Source organism: Solenopsis invicta, chromosome 14, assembly GCF_016802725.1.
Source record: "Solenopsis invicta isolate M01_SB chromosome 14, UNIL_Sinv_3.0, whole genome shotgun sequence".
Classification (NCBI taxonomy): Eukaryota; Metazoa; Arthropoda; class Insecta; order Hymenoptera; family Formicidae; genus Solenopsis; species Solenopsis invicta.
In genome coordinates, this window is record NC_052677.1 from 7,910,184 (window position 1) to 7,928,962 (window position 18,779).

Below are 18,779 nucleotides of genomic sequence, written 5' to 3' on the forward strand. Positions count from 1 at the left end.
TGGAAGGGACCAGTCTTCTATGAGCTACTTCCAAAGAACAAAACGATTAATTTCGATGTCTACTGTGAGCAGCTACAGAAATTAAGCGATGCCATCGCACAGAAACGTCCCGAACTGATCAATCGTAAGAGTGTGGTGTTTCACCACGACAATGCGAGACCACACACAAGTTTGGTCACTCGGCAAAAATTGTTGCACCTTGATTGGGACGTGTTGCCACATCCACCGTATAGTCCAGACCTTGCACCATCAGACTTCCATCTCTTTCGCTCCTTACAAAACTTCTTGAATGGTAAAACGTTTGCTTCTGAAGACCTTATCAAACAGCACCTAGACAAGTTTTTTGCAGAGAAAGATAGGAAGTTTTATGAACGTGGTATTATGAAGTTGCCCAAGAGATGGCAGAAGGTCATCGAACAAAACGGTCATTATATCATTGATTAATGTTTATTACGTATATTAAATAAACACACCTGAAAATAAAATAAAAAAAAACGCAATAACTTTTTGAACGACCCAATAAGTTCAGTTGCTTTCCATCTACACAATTCTGTTAAACTTCGTGGTTTTCGATTAAACTCAGAAGGTATAAATGAATTAAAGGCTACTAAATTTTCAGATATTGAATTAATTGAACGGTAACATAATCTAACATTACCCTTACCACTTACCCAAGTATGTAGCAGTTTTCTTGTAACACCTAAACACACTGCGTGCATATAATCAAGTGGGAAATTGTGTAACCATTCCACATTTTAATTGAAGAAGAGGTGAAACACCAATATGGTGATCTTCATCTCGTTGTGAAAGAAATGATTCATCTGTTCTTCTGACTGCATAAGTACTTTTAAAAATAATACGTCCCTCTACATATTCACCACCTTCTTCACATCTTTCGCAAGAAGAATATCCGTTATGATTTTTAATTTGTTTAATATAAGCTCGGGCAGGAGCATCACATATAAAAGTATGAATTTTTATTTTAAAATATCTGTCATTTACCTTAAGTCCATCTTCTAACAAAATGGAAAGTTCTTCTACAAAATCTGTTAAATATAAATGTAAAGGATATGGTTTAGATTTGCTATAAAAGATTCCTATAACAAATGGAGGTATTTGCATATTTTTTACCATACCTAAAATAGGCCATAAATGTTTATTTGTACTGTTAAATAAAGGAAGACCATCTATATTGAAACTAAGCTCGATAGTAGTTCCAACATGAAATTTAGAAATATGTCGTAAGCTCTGTGTTAAACCAATATGACAGTATTCTCCTGTGTCTAATTTTTTCTTATTGATAGTAAGTGGAGTTTGTAACAAAGTTCTAGAGTCTAGAGTTCTAGAGTCTAAAGTTCTAGAGTCTAAGGGTAATGTAGGATGAAACCCATGTAAGATATGCAAAAGATCAGTTAAGGCTGAGTGAGTTATATTATGTTTTATAATAGCCCAGTATTTTATCAATTCACGAAAATTAGAATGAGATGTGCTTTCACCTTTTGTATTATTAATTACACTTTTAAAATCAAAACTTGAAACTAAGGAAAACTGATTTGAAATATGATTATTATCACAAATGTTAGTGTCAATAGTATTATCAGTAGTATTAGTGTTGGTGTCAATAGTATTGTTAATAGCATCATCTAATATTATTTCTTTACGTCTCTCATACTGCTGTTCTTTTTCATTAACATTTTTTACTTCATTATATTCCTGAGAATTTGACACCATTAATTCTTTTAACAATTTTACTTTTTCGTTGGTAATTCTTCGATATAATTGTTGTTTTCCAACGCAAGATTTTCTAGATAACATCACAGACATTTTAATTTAATTAGATTTCTTCTTTATACGTTGAGGAGCGTGTTTCAACCAGACTTTAATTGAATCTTCAATAGCTTGATTGGTAGCCCCTGGTGTTGTAGCTTTAACTGCGTCTGATAACAAATTGAGATATAAAAAAATTATCTTGATATTTATAAATTATTTAAAAGTTATTTAATTTTAGAAAAGAGATATTAAATATTTTAATTATTTAAAATAAAATATCTGTTTTATAAAAAAATATTTTTAAAAGTGTCTTACTTATAACCATATTTTTCATCAATAAGGTGGAGAAAGATTTTTTTCCCAATCGTTTTCCATAAAAACTATAATTTTTACATAAATCATCGGTAAGCAATTGCTTTAAGATTTTATTAGTTTTGTTTGTAATGTCTCGACCTCCCAAACTGGACAGAAATGAGCACTAGAAATAAAACTTGCGAATAAGTCTTATAAAAAAGAAATATTAGGAGTACAAATTGAAAACCGCCGTTTTCCAGTAGATGGCGCCAGCGGTAAATGCTGGCGCCAAACGTTAGATCAAAAATTTTTAATGTAAGATTGGGCATCTGGCAACAATTCCTTATCATTGCAGTTGTGAATTTTTATCGGCGTTATATATTTTTTTGTGATCGAAAATGTCGAAATTTGTGCCCAATAAGCGTCATTTGCGGGAAGTTTTGCTTTTTGCCTTCAATTCGAAAAAATCTGCGGCTGAGGCGCGTCGAATGATTGTAAAAACTTATGGTGAGGCTTCCATTAGTGAAAGAACGTGTCGAGAATGGTTCCAACGCTTCAAAAGTGGTGATTTCGGCGTAGAAGACAAGGAGCGTCCCGGACAGGTGAAAAAGTTTGAAGACGCACAACTGGAAACATTACTGAATGAAGATTCATCTCAAACGCAACAGGAGCTTGCAGATTCATTGGGCGTGACTCAACAAGCTATTTCACATTCACATTTCGTTTGAAAACCATGGGAATGATCCAAAAGCATGGACACTGGGTGCCATACGAATTAAAGCCGAGAGACGTCGAACGGCGTTTTTTCGCGTGCGAACAGCTGCTCCAACGGCAAAAACGGAAGGGTTTTCTGCATCGTATTGTAACCGGCGATGAAAAGTGGATTCATTATGATAATCCAAAGCGAAAAAAATCGTGGCGCTACCGCGGCCATGCATCAACATCGACGGCCAAGCCAAACATCCATGGCTCGAAGCTCATGCTGTGTATTTGGTGGGACCAACTCGGCGTGATTTATTATGAGCTGTTGCAACCGGGTAAAACCATCACAGGAGCTCGCTACCGAACACAACTAATGCGTTTGAGCAGAGCATTGCAGGAAAAACGGCCACAATACGAGCAAAGACACGAAAAAGTGATGTTGCTGCACGACAACGCTCGGCCACATGTTGCTCAGGTCGTTAAAACCTATCTGGAAACATTGAAATGGGACGTCTTACCTCATCCGCCGTATTCTCCTGACATCGCCCCTTCAGATTACCACTTGTTCCGATCAATGGCGCATGGCCTAGCTGAGCAGCACTTCCATTATTACGAAGAGGCCAAAAACTTGGTCGATTCGTGGATCGCCGCAAAAGACGAGCAGTTTTTTCGACGCGGGATTCGTATGCTGCCCGAAAGGTGGGAGAAAGTAGTGGCCAGCGATGGACAATACTTTCAAGAATAAGTAACCATTTTTCAACAATCAATCCTCAAATTTTGACAAAAAACGGCGGTTTTCAATTTGTACTCCTAATAATTAAAAATAGTTTAACATTAATACATAAAAAGCACATATGATATATAAAATAAAATATATGCGTACACACACATAGAAAAATAGGCTAAAAATATATTCAATATTTACCAAATTAGAACAATTAGTTTCGTCATTAATATATTCTTCTAACAGATTGACATCTTCACTTGTTTTTAATGGTAGATGAAGAGGTAAATTTTCTGGTAATGTAAAAGTGACAACACTTCTTGTTTGTTGAGTATTCCTTATATGAGCTAATATTTGATTATTTTGTTCCTTAATAGTAATTAGAATATTTAACATTTTATTTCCAATTGCTAAAACAAAATATATATAAAATATATTGTTAAAGCTAAAACGTAAAAATATAAAATATAAATTTAATGCTAAAATGTTAAAAAATATAAATCAGTAACTGAAAATTTTAAAAATATAAGATTCCCTAATTTTTACCTCCTTCATCCAATTCATTACTATTCAACGTTCTTGGTGTTAAAATGTCTGGTATAATATTGATATATTGAGAAGAATCTGTAATTACATTAAATATTATAATGAAAATATTATATAATTATTTATATACGTACAATATAATATTTTATATTTAACCTTTTTCATTTGATGTAGTTGGCACTGAAACTTCATTGTTCGCAAAGTGGTCTGGAAATCAAAATAATGTAAAAAGAAATAATAATAAGAAATGCCACTTTTTCGGTCAAAGTGGATCTTGGTGTTCAATAATATTTTTTATATCAATGAATTTTTAAATACATATTTTGTAAGCTGCATGCACTGTAGACAACATGGTTGTTAGACTTAAAACGCAATTTTAAACTAAAGGCAGAAATAATATTTCAAATTAATTTGATTGTCAGATTTAATAATAATCTTAAAAAACTGTAAATATTGCACTGAAATAAAATTTTTTAAAGTAAATTCTTGATATCTTTTTAAGACTGTAACATTACTTGCTTGTAACATTATTATTAAATACAATTAAGGATTAAATTAATTAAAAATAATAGTTCTTAGATTACGATTGTCTTTTAAATTGGACAATGTAGTTTATATAGTGGAAGATGTATTTAATAATTAATTAATATCAAAAAAATTATGCACATCAAAATCTACTTTAATCGATAAAATTTCTGTGTCATAATAATACAAATTTATTATTTCTTATATTATTCATATATAGTTTAATATACTTATTGTAAAAATATAATGAAAATATAAGTAAACTTTAAGAAAATTTGTACATTGTAAAAAACATAACTTACTATTAAAATTAATCCTTTTTATAGGAGGTGGACGTTCAAAATTTAAAATTGGTTGGCTTTCCTCAGTTGATTAGAATCATAGAGACGTCGTGGTGGTTGCCGTTTTCTTTTACTTATTGTATTACAGTCTACATCCGTATATAAATCACTCGTGTTTTCCGCTTCTTTTCCTTTTTTTTGCGCTACTTCTATGTTGTCTAAAAAGTATAAAAAATTCTGTACATATAAAAGCAAAATTTATATGTTTCATAAATTAATATATTAAAATTTTACATTTAGAATATATGTTGAAAATCTGACTTTAATTTGCATATACATTTTGTACAATGTTCAAAAACATATATGAGAATTAAGTCAAAAATATAAATTAGTTAAATTTACCTGTTTCATAAAAAATTCGTTGTACATTGTATAATGTCCATTTATTTTCATTAACATCTTCATGTTTTTTTAACGCTTTGTTAAAACTTGATACGTTTTTATATGGTGGCCAGAAAACTTCTTTCTTGAGTGGCGTCAACCATTTAGTGCTGACAACGGCCAAATTTGCCCCAGATTTTTCATCAAACTGAATAACAGTGAACATCTTTGTTTTTTCCTATATGTTTAATACGAACACGATACAGATGATAAAATCAATAATAAAATCATTCCCGCACACAACTTTTCTGTCAAAGAACTGTCTTAAAATATATTATTTTTTTATTTGGATGATAAAATAGGAAATCTCTATGTAAGGAATAAATAGTACTCGTAGTAAACATTAGAAATGAAATATATAACTTATCTAAACTATATAATCAGGGTTAATTACAAACTGCGAATATGTGAATAGCAATGCTGAGTATGCGATTTAAACTCATTCTACAATAGCCGTCACATAAAACCGTATAATTATAAGGCGTGGTGTTACAATATCTTACAGTCTTGTGTTTACGGCTATTGTAGAATGGGCTTTACACAGTGCACAAAATAATTGCATAAAGTAAGAAGAATAAACAACAAACGTGAATATGTTTGTACCCAGATAACATTTCTTGCTGGCAAATTTTGCGCGCGATATGCATGCGAACTTTGTAACAGATTTGCATGCGTTTTGTTCGTAGAACGTGTTACATCGTGTATATTGCTTACAAGTGGCTAGCTCATGTATTGTCCCATGTACTGGCAAATTACATGCAGATGGCTAACATATTGCTAGTCGTTTGCTCGTAATTTGACAACATAGTGCATAACTTCCCAGAAAGTATTTTGCGTGTAAATATTCAACAAATCACGCTCAAAAACGATTCATATTGTGCAAGCAAAACCGTGTTTTAATGTGCTATTATATAGGTAACAAATAGCGCCAGCAAACTTTGCGCGCAATACTCTTGTTATAAACATGTAAGACGTATGCCAATTATACGAACGATGTGCGCACATTGTTTGTATGACTTCCAAACTATTAAAATATAAAACTTGAGTCTAAATAAATCAAATTTAGAAATATAATTAATTAATCCAAATAAATGTTTACAAAAATGCAAAATTATTCCTAAATTATAATGTATAAATATTGTCGTATGAAATATTATATATTCAGCATGGTAACTTTTTAAATAAAAAAAATAATCAAACGGTACGTTTTTGTTAATAATTGTAAAATATTTATATTTCAAATTTAAATTTATCTAATTGTTGACAAATATTAGAGATTTTAGTTTGTCAAAACTGCTTTATTCTACGTATCATCTTAACGCAATTATTCAAAATTGTCAATTCGTGATTTTTAATGCTATTATTGTACAATATTCGCACAGTATGCCTCGGATTAATAAGAAAAACCTCTAATTAAATTATGTATCTTTTATTTCTTTCAATAGATGTAAAGTACGTACTCCACAAATTTATTAAAAAACAATTTAATAAAATGTGCGCACTTGGAAGTTTTTATGAGATCAATAAATAAATACCATATGAGTAGATTTTTTTGTAAGATTAGATAAATAAAAAAAACTATAGGTTAATATGCTTTGGTAACTATATAAAATTAAAGTTAATAATTTTTCAAATTAATTTTATTATGTTAAAATAAAATTTACATGAACGTAAAACTTATTTTAGTTAAAAGTTATAAGATTAAATTAAAATAAATTAAAAATTAATTTTGAAAACATTGTAAACGACTAATTTATTAGAAAGTAATTTTTTTAAATTATAGTTTTTGGAGTTATTCAAATATAATAATATATATGGATTGTTTTAAATAATTTAATATTTTATTTCTAAATTAAGTTTATATGAAATAAAAAATATTACTTTTTTTAATAAATGTGTAATTAGGTAAGAGACAACGCTAAAGTACATTAATATTTATATTTCTTTATTTTGATAAATATCTTAAATAAAAAAGTTAGTGAAAATCCGTGAAGCTTTTTTGCGGTCGCATTTCCGCTTTCTGCGATGCCGATTGGTCGGCTGGCGTGGACGAGTCCGTGTAATAATGGGCGAGTCGATTGAGATCGGTGAGGTGCGTGGTGTGTGAACCGCTCGAGACAAGTCTTTTTGGGTTGACCGCGTACCCAGTGAGCGTAATTTTCACTGGTACGCGATCATTAACGTACGGGATAAGTATGTGTGGTGTGTGCAACCGCTCGAGACAAGATCTTTTTGGGTTGACCACGTACAGTGAAAATCACGCTCACTGGTGCGCGGTCATTAACGTGCGGTGAGGTTAATTGTTTAGTGTATGCAACCGCTCGAGACCATCTACCTGTGTTACTGCAACACGGTCTTTTATGCAGCTCTGTTGACTGGATTATTCCTGGGAAGAACAAATTACTTGGTATCATTAATTAAATTGAGGAATTGTCGATTGTCTTTTTGGGTTGACCAGTGTGGAGTACCAGTGAGAATTACGTTCACAGCTATTACGCTGTCATGATAAAAATCTGGACAGGATTTAAGAAAAGAAGGTCCTTCTTAGTGGTGAGACATTATTGTATTAAATATTAATATTGCATTGTTTATTAATATATAATTTATTATTAATATCTTTTATCTTACACAGACATAATAGTCGATTTGTATTCATCCAATAAGCTCACAAGACGCATTGGCAGGTGCCAAGCAGATTCACATATTTGATAGGATAGCTGATGAAACCATCTCCTGGATACAGGAGAAGGAAGCGGCTCACAGCTCGGACGACTACGACCAAGATTTAGAAGCGAGTCAAGCACTGGTAAGGAAGCATCAAGGATTCGAAACTGATTTGGCAGCTGTGAAGGAACAAGTGGAGAGCGGTTATTAGACAATTCTCATCGTGCGCCACATGACGAACTTAACGACTCAGTCGACAAACATGAGTCTGCAAATATGTGAGTAAAAGTTAATATACTCGAAGCTAAGATATTCTACATAATAATTTGAATTTTTTACAAATATCTTGCTCATCAGGTTATCTCCGCTGAAAGATGCTACTGCTTCGGAAACAATAGAACCTGCGACATCTCAGAAGCCATTTGGTTTAACACACATGTTAGGCGAAAGATTAAGAAGAGGTACGAAATATTTATGCAAGGATATCAATAACTGAGGTGATAAATTTGAAGCTTTATATACAAAGTAATTGATACGTATTTTTAATATTATTGAAAATTACACTACTTGAGCTTATATATTTTAAGAAAAAAATACATTTCTGTAATATTTATATATGAAAATCATGTTTCTGTCATTTTAGATATGAAAAAGGACATGTTCTCGAAGACAAGTTAAAGTCAGGGAGTTGATAAGGTTCCTCATCATTCAAGTACAATTTGAAATAGGAGTATCACATATAGTTTTTAAAAATCATTGTAATCGCAAATTGAATCATCAGGATCTGGGTACAATTGAATGCAGCAGTTTCTCTACTGAAGTAGTTCAATATTTAAGTTTCAATAAATGCCATGTGTAACATAGCTTCAATCGCTGTCAACATGTTTGTGAATTCTACTAAGAGAACTTTCGATTTTTATGAACTTAAGGAAGTGGCGAAATTTGTCACCTACAATTTGGATAAGATTGACGATAATTTTTATCCTCTGCCAGAGGTGAAATTATCATGTGATACACACAGATCTATCGGTAAGCTACTTATACATAATTCACGTATTCTATATATTGCTGTTTTAAACATTCATTTTTAAAACTAGGTATTAGTGTACAAGGATTAGCAGATGCGTTGATTTTGATGAGATACCTATTTCAAAGTAACAAAGCTAAGGAACTCAAGGTTCAAATTTTTGAGATTCTTTATTATGGCGCTCTAGAAGCAAGTTACAAAACAGTTACTGAGAAAGGCCCTTACGAGTCAGATGAAGGCAATCCAGTCAATAAAATTGTGTTTTTTAAGGTAAATATTATCTTAATTATGTTAAAAATCGGAGAGACATGCATAAACTTGCATGGTAAAATTAATATTTTTATATGATAACAATTGTACCGTTATTTCTAATAAATATAATAATATTGCATATAAAAAAGATTATTTTATTAGTTAAAGTATAATAATAATTGGAAATTGTATTATCTATACTTTAAAAAAGCGCGCGCTAACGCGGCCAAATTGATGTATAACCAACTATTGTGCGCGTTCAAACTGGCAAATCAGCTTGCCTAATCAAGTTAAATGTCATTTGTTACATCCGCAAACAACCAATCGTGTACATACAATCGCTTCGCAGAGCTGCCTATGGGTGCGTTCCGTTTCATACATGATGCGCATATATCTTTGTTTAACGTTCACTGAAGAACAAGGATAAACGATGCATCGCACGCATTATGCGTGAAACGGAACGCATCCACAGTTGCTATGCCGGCTTTAGAACTTTAGACGCATCCGATGTTTGCTTATACCAATTATATGGTCGTCTCTTGTCACGCGGGAAATGTCCTACGTACAATCCAGTCTGCAATCTGCATAGATCCTCTCTACGGAGTCATAAAACAGCGATAATAAATGCGTATATAATTTATATATGTAACAGAGTGGGCATAAATGATCATATAAAAGTTTGATTCAATTATAAACATCTGCAGTTACTTTTTTAGTAAGTATAATACTAAAAATCTTTTCCAAAGATCTTAGACAATATAAAGTTCAAATTTGGCTCAAATCTTTAAAATATTATTTATTATTCGATTTTGGACTTTATGTGTATTCCAATGAGAACATTAATAATGGAATTGACATCGAATGGACGTCAATTCCATTATCATTTCTCACTGGAATTTATATGTAAGAATTATAATGTATATAAATATTCCCTATTTATGTAGAAATAATGTATAGCAATATTTATACCTATTTATATTTATATAGATTATATACAATTCATAATGAAAAAAATTTGTTGGCCGACCACCAAACAAACCGTTCCACAGTCTTTCTATTCGTCAACAACAGCGAATAGAGAAAAGAATGAAAGAACATGACCACGATAACATAGCAAAACAGAGGAAAACACATGATATCAATTCAGCAAAGAATACAATATGTAATAAATCTTCACATTTAGATTTAGATTATTCTTCCAATAATCAGTTATTCCAATTTAAAATAAATAAAATAAAGGAAGGAACAGATTCTGAAACAAATTTTGAAACAGATTCTGAAAATGAATTTAATAACTGCGATTACATTGATGATAATGAAGAATGTGACACTGACAATGACAGTTTTGAATTTGTTGACAATTTCCAGAAACAATTAGCTTCGACTTTTGTTGAAATTAATTTAACTCATGTTCAGGGAAATGCCATATTAAATGTTTTAAGATCTCATTCCTGTTTTTCCTGTCTACCTAAGGATGTGCGCACTCTTTTGAAAACTCCCTCTAGTATAGCAGACATTATTACACTTGAGGATGGAGAATACGTTCATATAGGTTTTGAAAAATCTATTATTACAAAATTATCTAATATGTATTCTCAGGTAATTCCATCTTCTTTAGAGATAGACATTAACACTGATGGAGCACAATTACATCGTAGTGGAAAAATTCAAATTTGGCCAATTCAATTTCGAGTTTGTAATATAATAGATAATAGCCCTGGAATTGTCGGAATATATAAAGGTCATAAAAAACCTAAAGATTCAAATGAATTTTTTAAATATTTTCTTGAAGAAGTACGAACAATTTCCTCTAATAAAGGCATTATATTTCAAAATAAAGTAATACCTATAATTTATAGAAGTTTTATAGCCGATGCTCCAGCCAGAGCTTTTATTTTAAATCATAAAGGTCATAATGCTACCAACCCTTGCTCCAAATGTAAAGTTTCAGGAACTTATATTAATGGATCAATGTCTTTTCTTGGTGTAAATCATAAATCTCGTACTGATAATGAATATGCACAATGGCTATATAAAAATCATCATAGTAGTGATACAATTAGTCCTTTGTTACAATTTCCTTTGAACATAGTATCGCAAGTACCTTTTGATTACATGCACTTAGTTTGTCTAGGTGTGGTAAGAAGACTTTGCAAGGCATGGATGGTTGGAAACTTTACAAAATCAGTTAAACTTTCTTGTAAACATATTGATATGGTATCATCAAGATTGGAAAAATTGCGAAAATATTGTCCAGTGGAATTTTCTCGACTGCCAAGATCTTTGAAAGATTGGAAAGATTATAAAGCAACTGAATTCCGGCAATTCTTATTATATACAAGTCCTGTTGTGTTAAATGGAATATTACAAGAAAATGCTTATTTACACTTTTTATTACTTCATGCCTCAATACGCGTATTAATATCTCCAACATATTCTAAAAAATTGTTAGACTTCTCAGAAATTGCGTTAAAAAAATTTGTAAAATTATGTGAAAATCTTTATGGTAAAGATTTTGTCTCGTACAATATTCATGGTCTGTTACATTTAACGGAAGATGTCAGAACATTTGGAGTCTTAGATACTATTTCTACGTTTCCATTCGAGAACAAAATACCATTTATTAGAAAATTTATTAGGAAACCACATCTTTCTTTACAACAATTTATTCGAAGAATGGCTGAATATTCTGAGAAACCTATATTTTATGAAAGACGAACACTTAATAATAACATTCGAGTGTCACAATTACATGAATCTGGACCATTAAATCAAGATTTAATGTTTCTTCATTGTAAGCAATATAAAAAATTGGAATTCAATAACATGACCTTTAGTCTACGTCTTAACAATAACTGTTGTATTCTGAAATGTAAATCAATTTGTTTGATTCAAAATATTCTAGTATCTTCCGATGAACAATATTTTTTGATTGTAAGAAAATTCAAGTATGTTAAACATTTCTATGATGTTGGAATTTTATCTCATGAAGTAGGATTTTTTATTTGTTCAGAATTATATGATAATGAAGTCGTTCCTTTTACAAATGTTTTAACAAAATGTTACAGAATGCCATTTTTTCAAATGGATAATATTGAAAATGATAACATCGATAGTACTGATATAAATTCTGATATTTCTACGTACATAATCGCTACTATGAATTTTTAATAATTTAAATAAAATTAGTCGTCTTCATTGAATAACAATAACAAATAAAATAAATATTATTTTTATAAAATGTTGTTTAATGAAATATTTAAAATGTTTAATCAAATTTGTTTTATGCTGTTATTAAATTTGATGCTGTTATTAAATTAATTACATTACTGTCAATTGTTAGTTAATGCTTTTAATACAATTTGTATCCTGTTGCAAAAGTATTTAATTTGATATTACAATTACATACTTATTCAAAAAACATCTTTGTCTATTAATTTTTAAAATTAATATCGTTATTGTGTACATCCAATGATTTTAATTCTTTCTCTCGGAAAAATTTACAAATTGAAAAGTGATCACCTTTCTTAATACTCACAGTCCATGATTAACGTAATGACCAATAAGCTATATTCGTTTCATTAATCATGAACTGCGAGCATGTAGAAAGTGCTGACTTTTCAGTTTGGAAAATTTTCCGAGGGAAAGAATTAAAATCACTGCGTGGACATGTACAAATAAGATTGCTCATAACAAAATAAACATTTTGTCAAAATACATACCAAAATAAAATATTGCATAAAATATGGCGGAAACTAATTTATGATATTCTATTTTTAAATCTGTTTATATTATATATTTCAAGATTCAATTATTAATAAATTGTAGAGTTAAAGAAAAGATACAATTTCATTTTTTCAGTATGTAGTTTTATCAATAAAGGATTTTATAGACATACTGCTTTTTAAAGTACGTAAATAGCTTGTTTTCAATTTTTTAATGTTTAAACATTTTCAATAAAACCACAATCCTCTATTACTCTGCTGAGTTATCACTCTGTATCCTCATATACATAAATCATTAATTATTAAAATATTCATAAAATATGCATGTCATGTTTCATATTCACACATTTACTTTGTGTTTGAATGTTGTTTTCATATAATTTTTACATATTTATGCGATTTATATTTATATAATATTTACATATATTTTTATACTTATATACTTAGGGCAGGTTCCAAAACGTACTTTCCGAAAAAAATTTTACTTGAAATATATAGTACGTATAACGTGTACTATATTATATCGAGTGAAATTTTTCTCGTAGAGGATGTTTTGATATGTAGCCTTAATTGAATTATACTATTAAAATTAAAATTTTTTTAATTAATAGTGAGATTATTTTTTTTATATGCAATATTGTTTTGTAGATATAATTCAATATGAACAAACGACCTATGAGAGAGTACATAAAAAAACCTTCACGTTATGAAACAACTGCATCTTCTGACGATGAAGAAGCAATTAGACATCAAAAGAAAACAGAAAAAATATCTATTATTGATGATATTAACGATATTCGAGATCATATATCAGAATATGACACTCAAAAATTGCATGAAAAGGAATCAAATAATAGCAACTCTGAAGTTATTCAAGCAACATCTGTAACATTGTGTCCAACTGTTACAACTCATTTATCTTATACGGATTCTACAATACCTCTGACATCATCAGTAATAATGCCATCATTAAATAATTGCGCACCTACATCTTCATCAATGCTATTGCTGTCTAATTCTCCAACACAACAATTTGCTCAATCAACAATATTTCAACATGAACCAGTATGTGATGCACGTCCACATTTTCTGCAATCGTTCCCACTTCAATCTGAATCAAATTCTTCAGTATTACCAACAAATCAGTGTTTAGTATCATTAAGAAATCAAAATTTAAATGAAACCTATGTAACTTCCACATTGACGAATGCAGCGTCAACCTCAACATTTCAGTTTTCATCTCCTGTTTATACTTCTTCGATGTCTCAATTACCAGAAACATCAGTAATCACATCTTCATCTTCTATTATTTCTGCAATTGGTAGGACATCTCAACATTCTTTAAGAAATGAACGCTCATCTTCAAATTTACAACCATTATCTGATTTTCCATCATCATCATCATCATTAACACGTAAATCCCAGCCATCATTAACTTTGCTATCAGCTCCAGCAACTCATCACAATATGAATTTTAATGCATATTCTAACAATACATATACGTCTAATCCTAATCTTAATCAGAATATGATTCCTCCTCATGGAAATACTGATTTGATAAATGTTATAAAAACACAAGTAACGGAATGCATGAATAATGCCATGACAGAAATTAGGTAATAAAACAAATTTTTTTATAATTAAAAAGTAGTTTGTCTTTTTCAAAGCAAAAGTAAAATTTTTATATTTTAACATGATTTTAACGAAAAATGTCTTTTTATTATTTTATAATATTAAAAAATTACGTTTATAATCACTCTGTAACGACTCGTACAAAATTATTCATAACCTTTTCACACGTCACTTTTTTATGAGGATTTAGTTTAAATAAAAAATAATAGTATAAAATTTTTAAAAAAATATTACAGCACATAATAAAAGATTTGTAAATTAACGTAGAGGATAACAAAGATTTTATGTAAAAGCCATCGAATATTTAATATTTTATTTAACTTTTTTGTTAATAGGATGATAAATCAACGTTCGAATCAAAGAGTAAATAAAAGACCTATAAAACCAAAAGTAATTCCATTCGAAACGATTGAAGAAGTGTTGGAATTCAATCAGTCAAATGATGCAAAATATATACAAATGGTACATATTATTAGTTGATCCCATGTTATAAATGAGTTAATTAAATTATTTCATATTGTCAAATTAATATAGGTACAGTATCTTGCATCCATTGGAGGAAGAAATATAAGAGACGTAATATATTTGGCATTTAAAGAAATTTTTACTCCAAATTCAGCCTCATTGTTTACATGGACGGGCAAGGACAACAATAACCGTTCTACAAAGGAAAAATTATCAGATTTACGAGTTATAGATGCTTTACATGGTACGATATTTATATTATATGTCAGTTCGATATTTATATATTATGTCAGTACAGTTAATATTTAAAATATATATTTTTTATTTTGTATCTCTTTTCTTCTTTCTTTCTCACTCATTGACTAATTATATAAACTAAACAATTATTAACAATAACTATTTTTATTTTTAGATGCTGCTTCTACACATTTTGAATTAACACTTTCAGAATTTAAATTTTATGTATCAGAAGCCTTACGATCAGCCAAACAAAGGCATCGACATCAGCAGCGTATGAATACAAGAGAACAACACAATATAATCTGAAATCTTATTGAAACTTTCCATTTAAATTTAACTTTTTGTATTTCAATATTTCATCTAAGAACTAATATCAAATTTTTTTATTATTACATTAATTAAAGAATAAAAATACATATTATACTTTTTTGTATTACAAATTATTATCTAAGAACTACGTATATATCAAATTTTATTGGATTAATTAAAGAATAAAAATGCATACTATATAAGAATACGTGATTTGATTTTGTTGTAGCTTATCATCTATTACATATACGAGTATATACACACACACACACACACAAAATGTTTTCTGGATTTTATCCATATCATATATTTTATTTATATATAATATAGCAAATGTGTATATTATATCTACATATATGCCCTTATAGCATTTGAATAGCAATTTATATGTATATGCATACATGTATATGTGTAATTGCTATACGAATGGTAATGTGAAGACATATATGTACTTATTTGCCAAATTATACATATAATAAGACTATATATATGTATATATATATATATATATATATATATATATATACGTCTTATTATATATATATATATATATATATATATATATATATATATATATATATATAATATGGTAAATAAGTACATATATGTCCTTACATTACCATTTGTATAGCACGTCTCATTTTGGAAAATAATCTAGAAAACATTTGGGGTAAATGTCCAGCAAATCACGCGCAAAAAGGAGTTCTATAACGCAAGCAAAATCTTGTCCTAGTGCGTTATTATACAAGCAACAAATCGCCAGCATATTGTGCGTGATGCTTTCATATATTATACGCATATTGCATGCACATGTTATTAGCGTATTGCTTGCACAATATATATGCATATTGCTTGTTGATTTGACATGCATCTCACATGTTTATGACGAGAGTGTTGCAAGCAAAATTTGCTGGCGATTTGTTGCTTAAGTGACGACGCAGTTGGATAAGGTTTTGCTGGCGTTGTAGGAATCTCTTTTGTGCGTGATTTGCTGGACGTTCACTCGCAAAATGTTATCTGGGTATGTATGGTAGCAAACCACAATGAGGTCAAGGAGGATTGTTAACTGTTCTTATTTGTTTCGCATTTATCATAAAAATTATATGACATATCACAAAGGATACCTATGATCTGTTCAATGCCACAAATCCTTTCGAGTGTGAGATATCATTTTCACATTTCTAACAAAAAATTTGTAGTAAAAAAAATTACCTGAAACAATGCCTTCTTCTTCCTTTGCCTGGACTAGTCAAGGCGGAGACGATTTGGCCATTAAATCAATATAGTTCTAGCTTTCAGTATAGTTCTAGCTTTCAAGGTTAACGATGTTAGTCGTCCCAACGGCCGATTGTGATGTAGGTTCAAAAATATATATGTAACAGGCGAACACATAAGCAGCTCTAAACGGACTCTCAAAAACAATGCCGGTTGTGCCGGTCGCGTGCAGTAGCGTGTCGCGATATGTCCGATAGTGCGCATGCCCTTTCTAACTTTTTCTATCCGTTTTACGGACGAGTCGCAACTTGTGGTCGTATCACACTGTTCTCGCGTTCTCTGTGTACAAAAATTAAGCTCAAGTGGTCGATCATAAAACTTTATTAAAACAATGTTTTAAATTAGGTAAAATATTAATATTTTATTTATTATTTTTATTTTTTATAATTAATATTAAATATTAAAGATGATTTAACTATTAATAAAGAAAATCGTTCTCGCGACTTTCTCATGTAATTTAACTTTATTATGTATCAAGTTCATGATAAATTTCACGTTAATATTACATCATTATTGCAAAGTTTTTTTGACGTGTTAAAATTACGTTAAATACACGTCACTTAATGGATATATGACGTCAGTAACAAATTATAAATGAATATAGACGTTAAAATAATGATTGTCTGCTACTTGGGGAAAGTTGCTCGCATGTACAAGTTTATGATAAATTTCACGTTATTATTACGTCATTATTGCAAAGTCTTTTTGACGTGTTAAAATTAACGTTAAATAAACGTCACTTAATGGATACATGACGTCAGTGACGAATTATGACCGGAAAAAGACGTCAAAATGACGACTGTCTGTTACCTGGGATTTATTGTTCTTAAACTAAAAACCTTATTGTCTTTAAACTTTGAATATAATAAGGAAATAAACATATATATATATATATATATATATATATATATATAAAAGAGTAAGATCCAAAAAATAATAAAATACGGACATTAAAGATCAGACTTATTTTTCAAAATTTCAACATTATTTTTTACTACTATCATTAATTCCGAATATGTTTTTTTTTCTACTATTTTCTGCTTCTATGAAAGTACGCAGACATTTATTTCGATCCTTTTTATTGTCCTAAATTTGTTACATTGCTTTAGCAAACATCTGTAAAAAAAATTTTTCAAGAACATTGAGTTATAATATAATAATAACACGTATTTTTAAATTACATTTTAAAAATTTCAGATAGATTTTACCTCCACACATGAAATTTGGCGCTCAGCTAGAGTTGCAAAATCTTCTCTGGCATTCTGCAGCTGTGTGCCCAATCGTTCAATGTCTTAAAAATAAAGAAAACATTACCTGTTACATATAATCTGAATTCTTGTAGGTTATAACAAAAATATGTAATTATTTATAGCAATATTAACTTCGTCTTGTATTTTGCGGCGCTCTTCGTTTTTTGCTAGAACCCTGCGTAACAGTAATGAGTGATTGTGGTATATCTTCATTAATTGGAAAACCCGACAGCAATTCTGTCATATCGCAATAGTGTGGCTGTTTTGCAGTTTCTACATTTTTAATTTGTGAATCAGTTTGAATAATATTAAGAGTTGACCCTACTCCCAAAGGTTCTCCAGTATCATTTAGCATTTCAATAAATAAAAATGTATAAGCAATTAATGTTGTATTTATTCATTTCCAAAGCAATACATAATTAACACATTCATAATTCATCATGATATTGGATCATTAAATATGAAACTTTACACATATACATACATATTGTTACGAGCCGAGCCGTCCCTGCGAGGCGAGTTCGAGCTGCGATGTGAATAAGGCCGTGAAGCGTTCTCCTTGACAACGGCCTTGTTTATTAAAAAAATGAGCTGTCTGTGATTTTGGAGTTTTGCTGTCTTATGATATGGACGTGTTTTATGTTTAACAATAAAAGT

At 29.9% G+C, this 18,779-nt stretch overlaps 3 protein-coding genes across 5 annotated transcripts; 2 read left to right on the forward strand and 1 right to left on the reverse strand.

The window, feature by feature from the left end:
- Positions 1–706: 706 nt before the first annotated feature.
- On the reverse strand, positions 707–17,204 carry LOC105205151. Of its 2 annotated transcripts, XM_039457191.1 has the most exons (8): positions 16,810–17,204; positions 5,245–5,431; positions 4,864–5,060; positions 4,193–4,243; positions 4,037–4,114; positions 3,692–3,900; positions 2,086–2,248; positions 707–1,937 (listed from the first exon to the last, which is right to left on the reverse strand). In XM_039457191.1, exon 8 carries the CDS (start codon positions 1,822–1,824, stop codon positions 724–726), a length of 1,101 nt encoding a protein of 366 aa, XP_039313125.1. In that variant the 5' UTR covers positions 1,825–1,937; positions 2,086–2,248; positions 3,692–3,900; positions 4,037–4,114; positions 4,193–4,243; positions 4,864–5,060; positions 5,245–5,431; positions 16,810–17,204; the 3' UTR covers positions 707–723. The 2 variants fall into 2 exon arrangements, with proteins under 2 accessions (XP_039313125.1, XP_039313126.1); XM_039457192.1 differs by lacking the exons at positions 2,086–2,248; positions 3,692–3,900.
- On the forward strand, positions 7,339–13,920 carry LOC120356868 (ribonucleoside-diphosphate reductase large subunit-like). 2 transcript variants are annotated; one of them, XM_039457194.1, is made up of 6 exons: positions 7,339–7,833; positions 7,916–8,225; positions 8,305–8,444; positions 8,591–8,976; positions 9,045–9,244; positions 13,600–13,920. In XM_039457194.1, the coding sequence occupies exons 4-6, from the start codon at positions 8,799–8,801 to the stop codon at positions 13,603–13,605; spliced, it is 384 nt and encodes a 127-aa protein (XP_039313128.1). In that variant the 5' UTR covers positions 7,339–7,833; positions 7,916–8,225; positions 8,305–8,444; positions 8,591–8,798; the 3' UTR covers positions 13,606–13,920. The 2 variants fall into 2 exon arrangements, with proteins under 2 accessions (XP_039313128.1, XP_039313127.1); XM_039457193.1 differs by having other exon boundaries at positions 8,305–8,408.
- Positions 13,612–15,797, forward strand: LOC105202885 (uncharacterized serine-rich protein C215.13). Its single transcript, XM_039457079.1, has 4 exons — positions 13,612–14,567; positions 14,919–15,045; positions 15,118–15,292; positions 15,461–15,797. The coding sequence occupies exons 1-4, from the start codon at positions 13,612–13,614 to the stop codon at positions 15,592–15,594; spliced, it is 1,392 nt and encodes a 463-aa protein (XP_039313013.1). The 3' UTR covers positions 15,595–15,797.
- Positions 17,205–18,779: the final 1,575 nt, after the last annotated feature.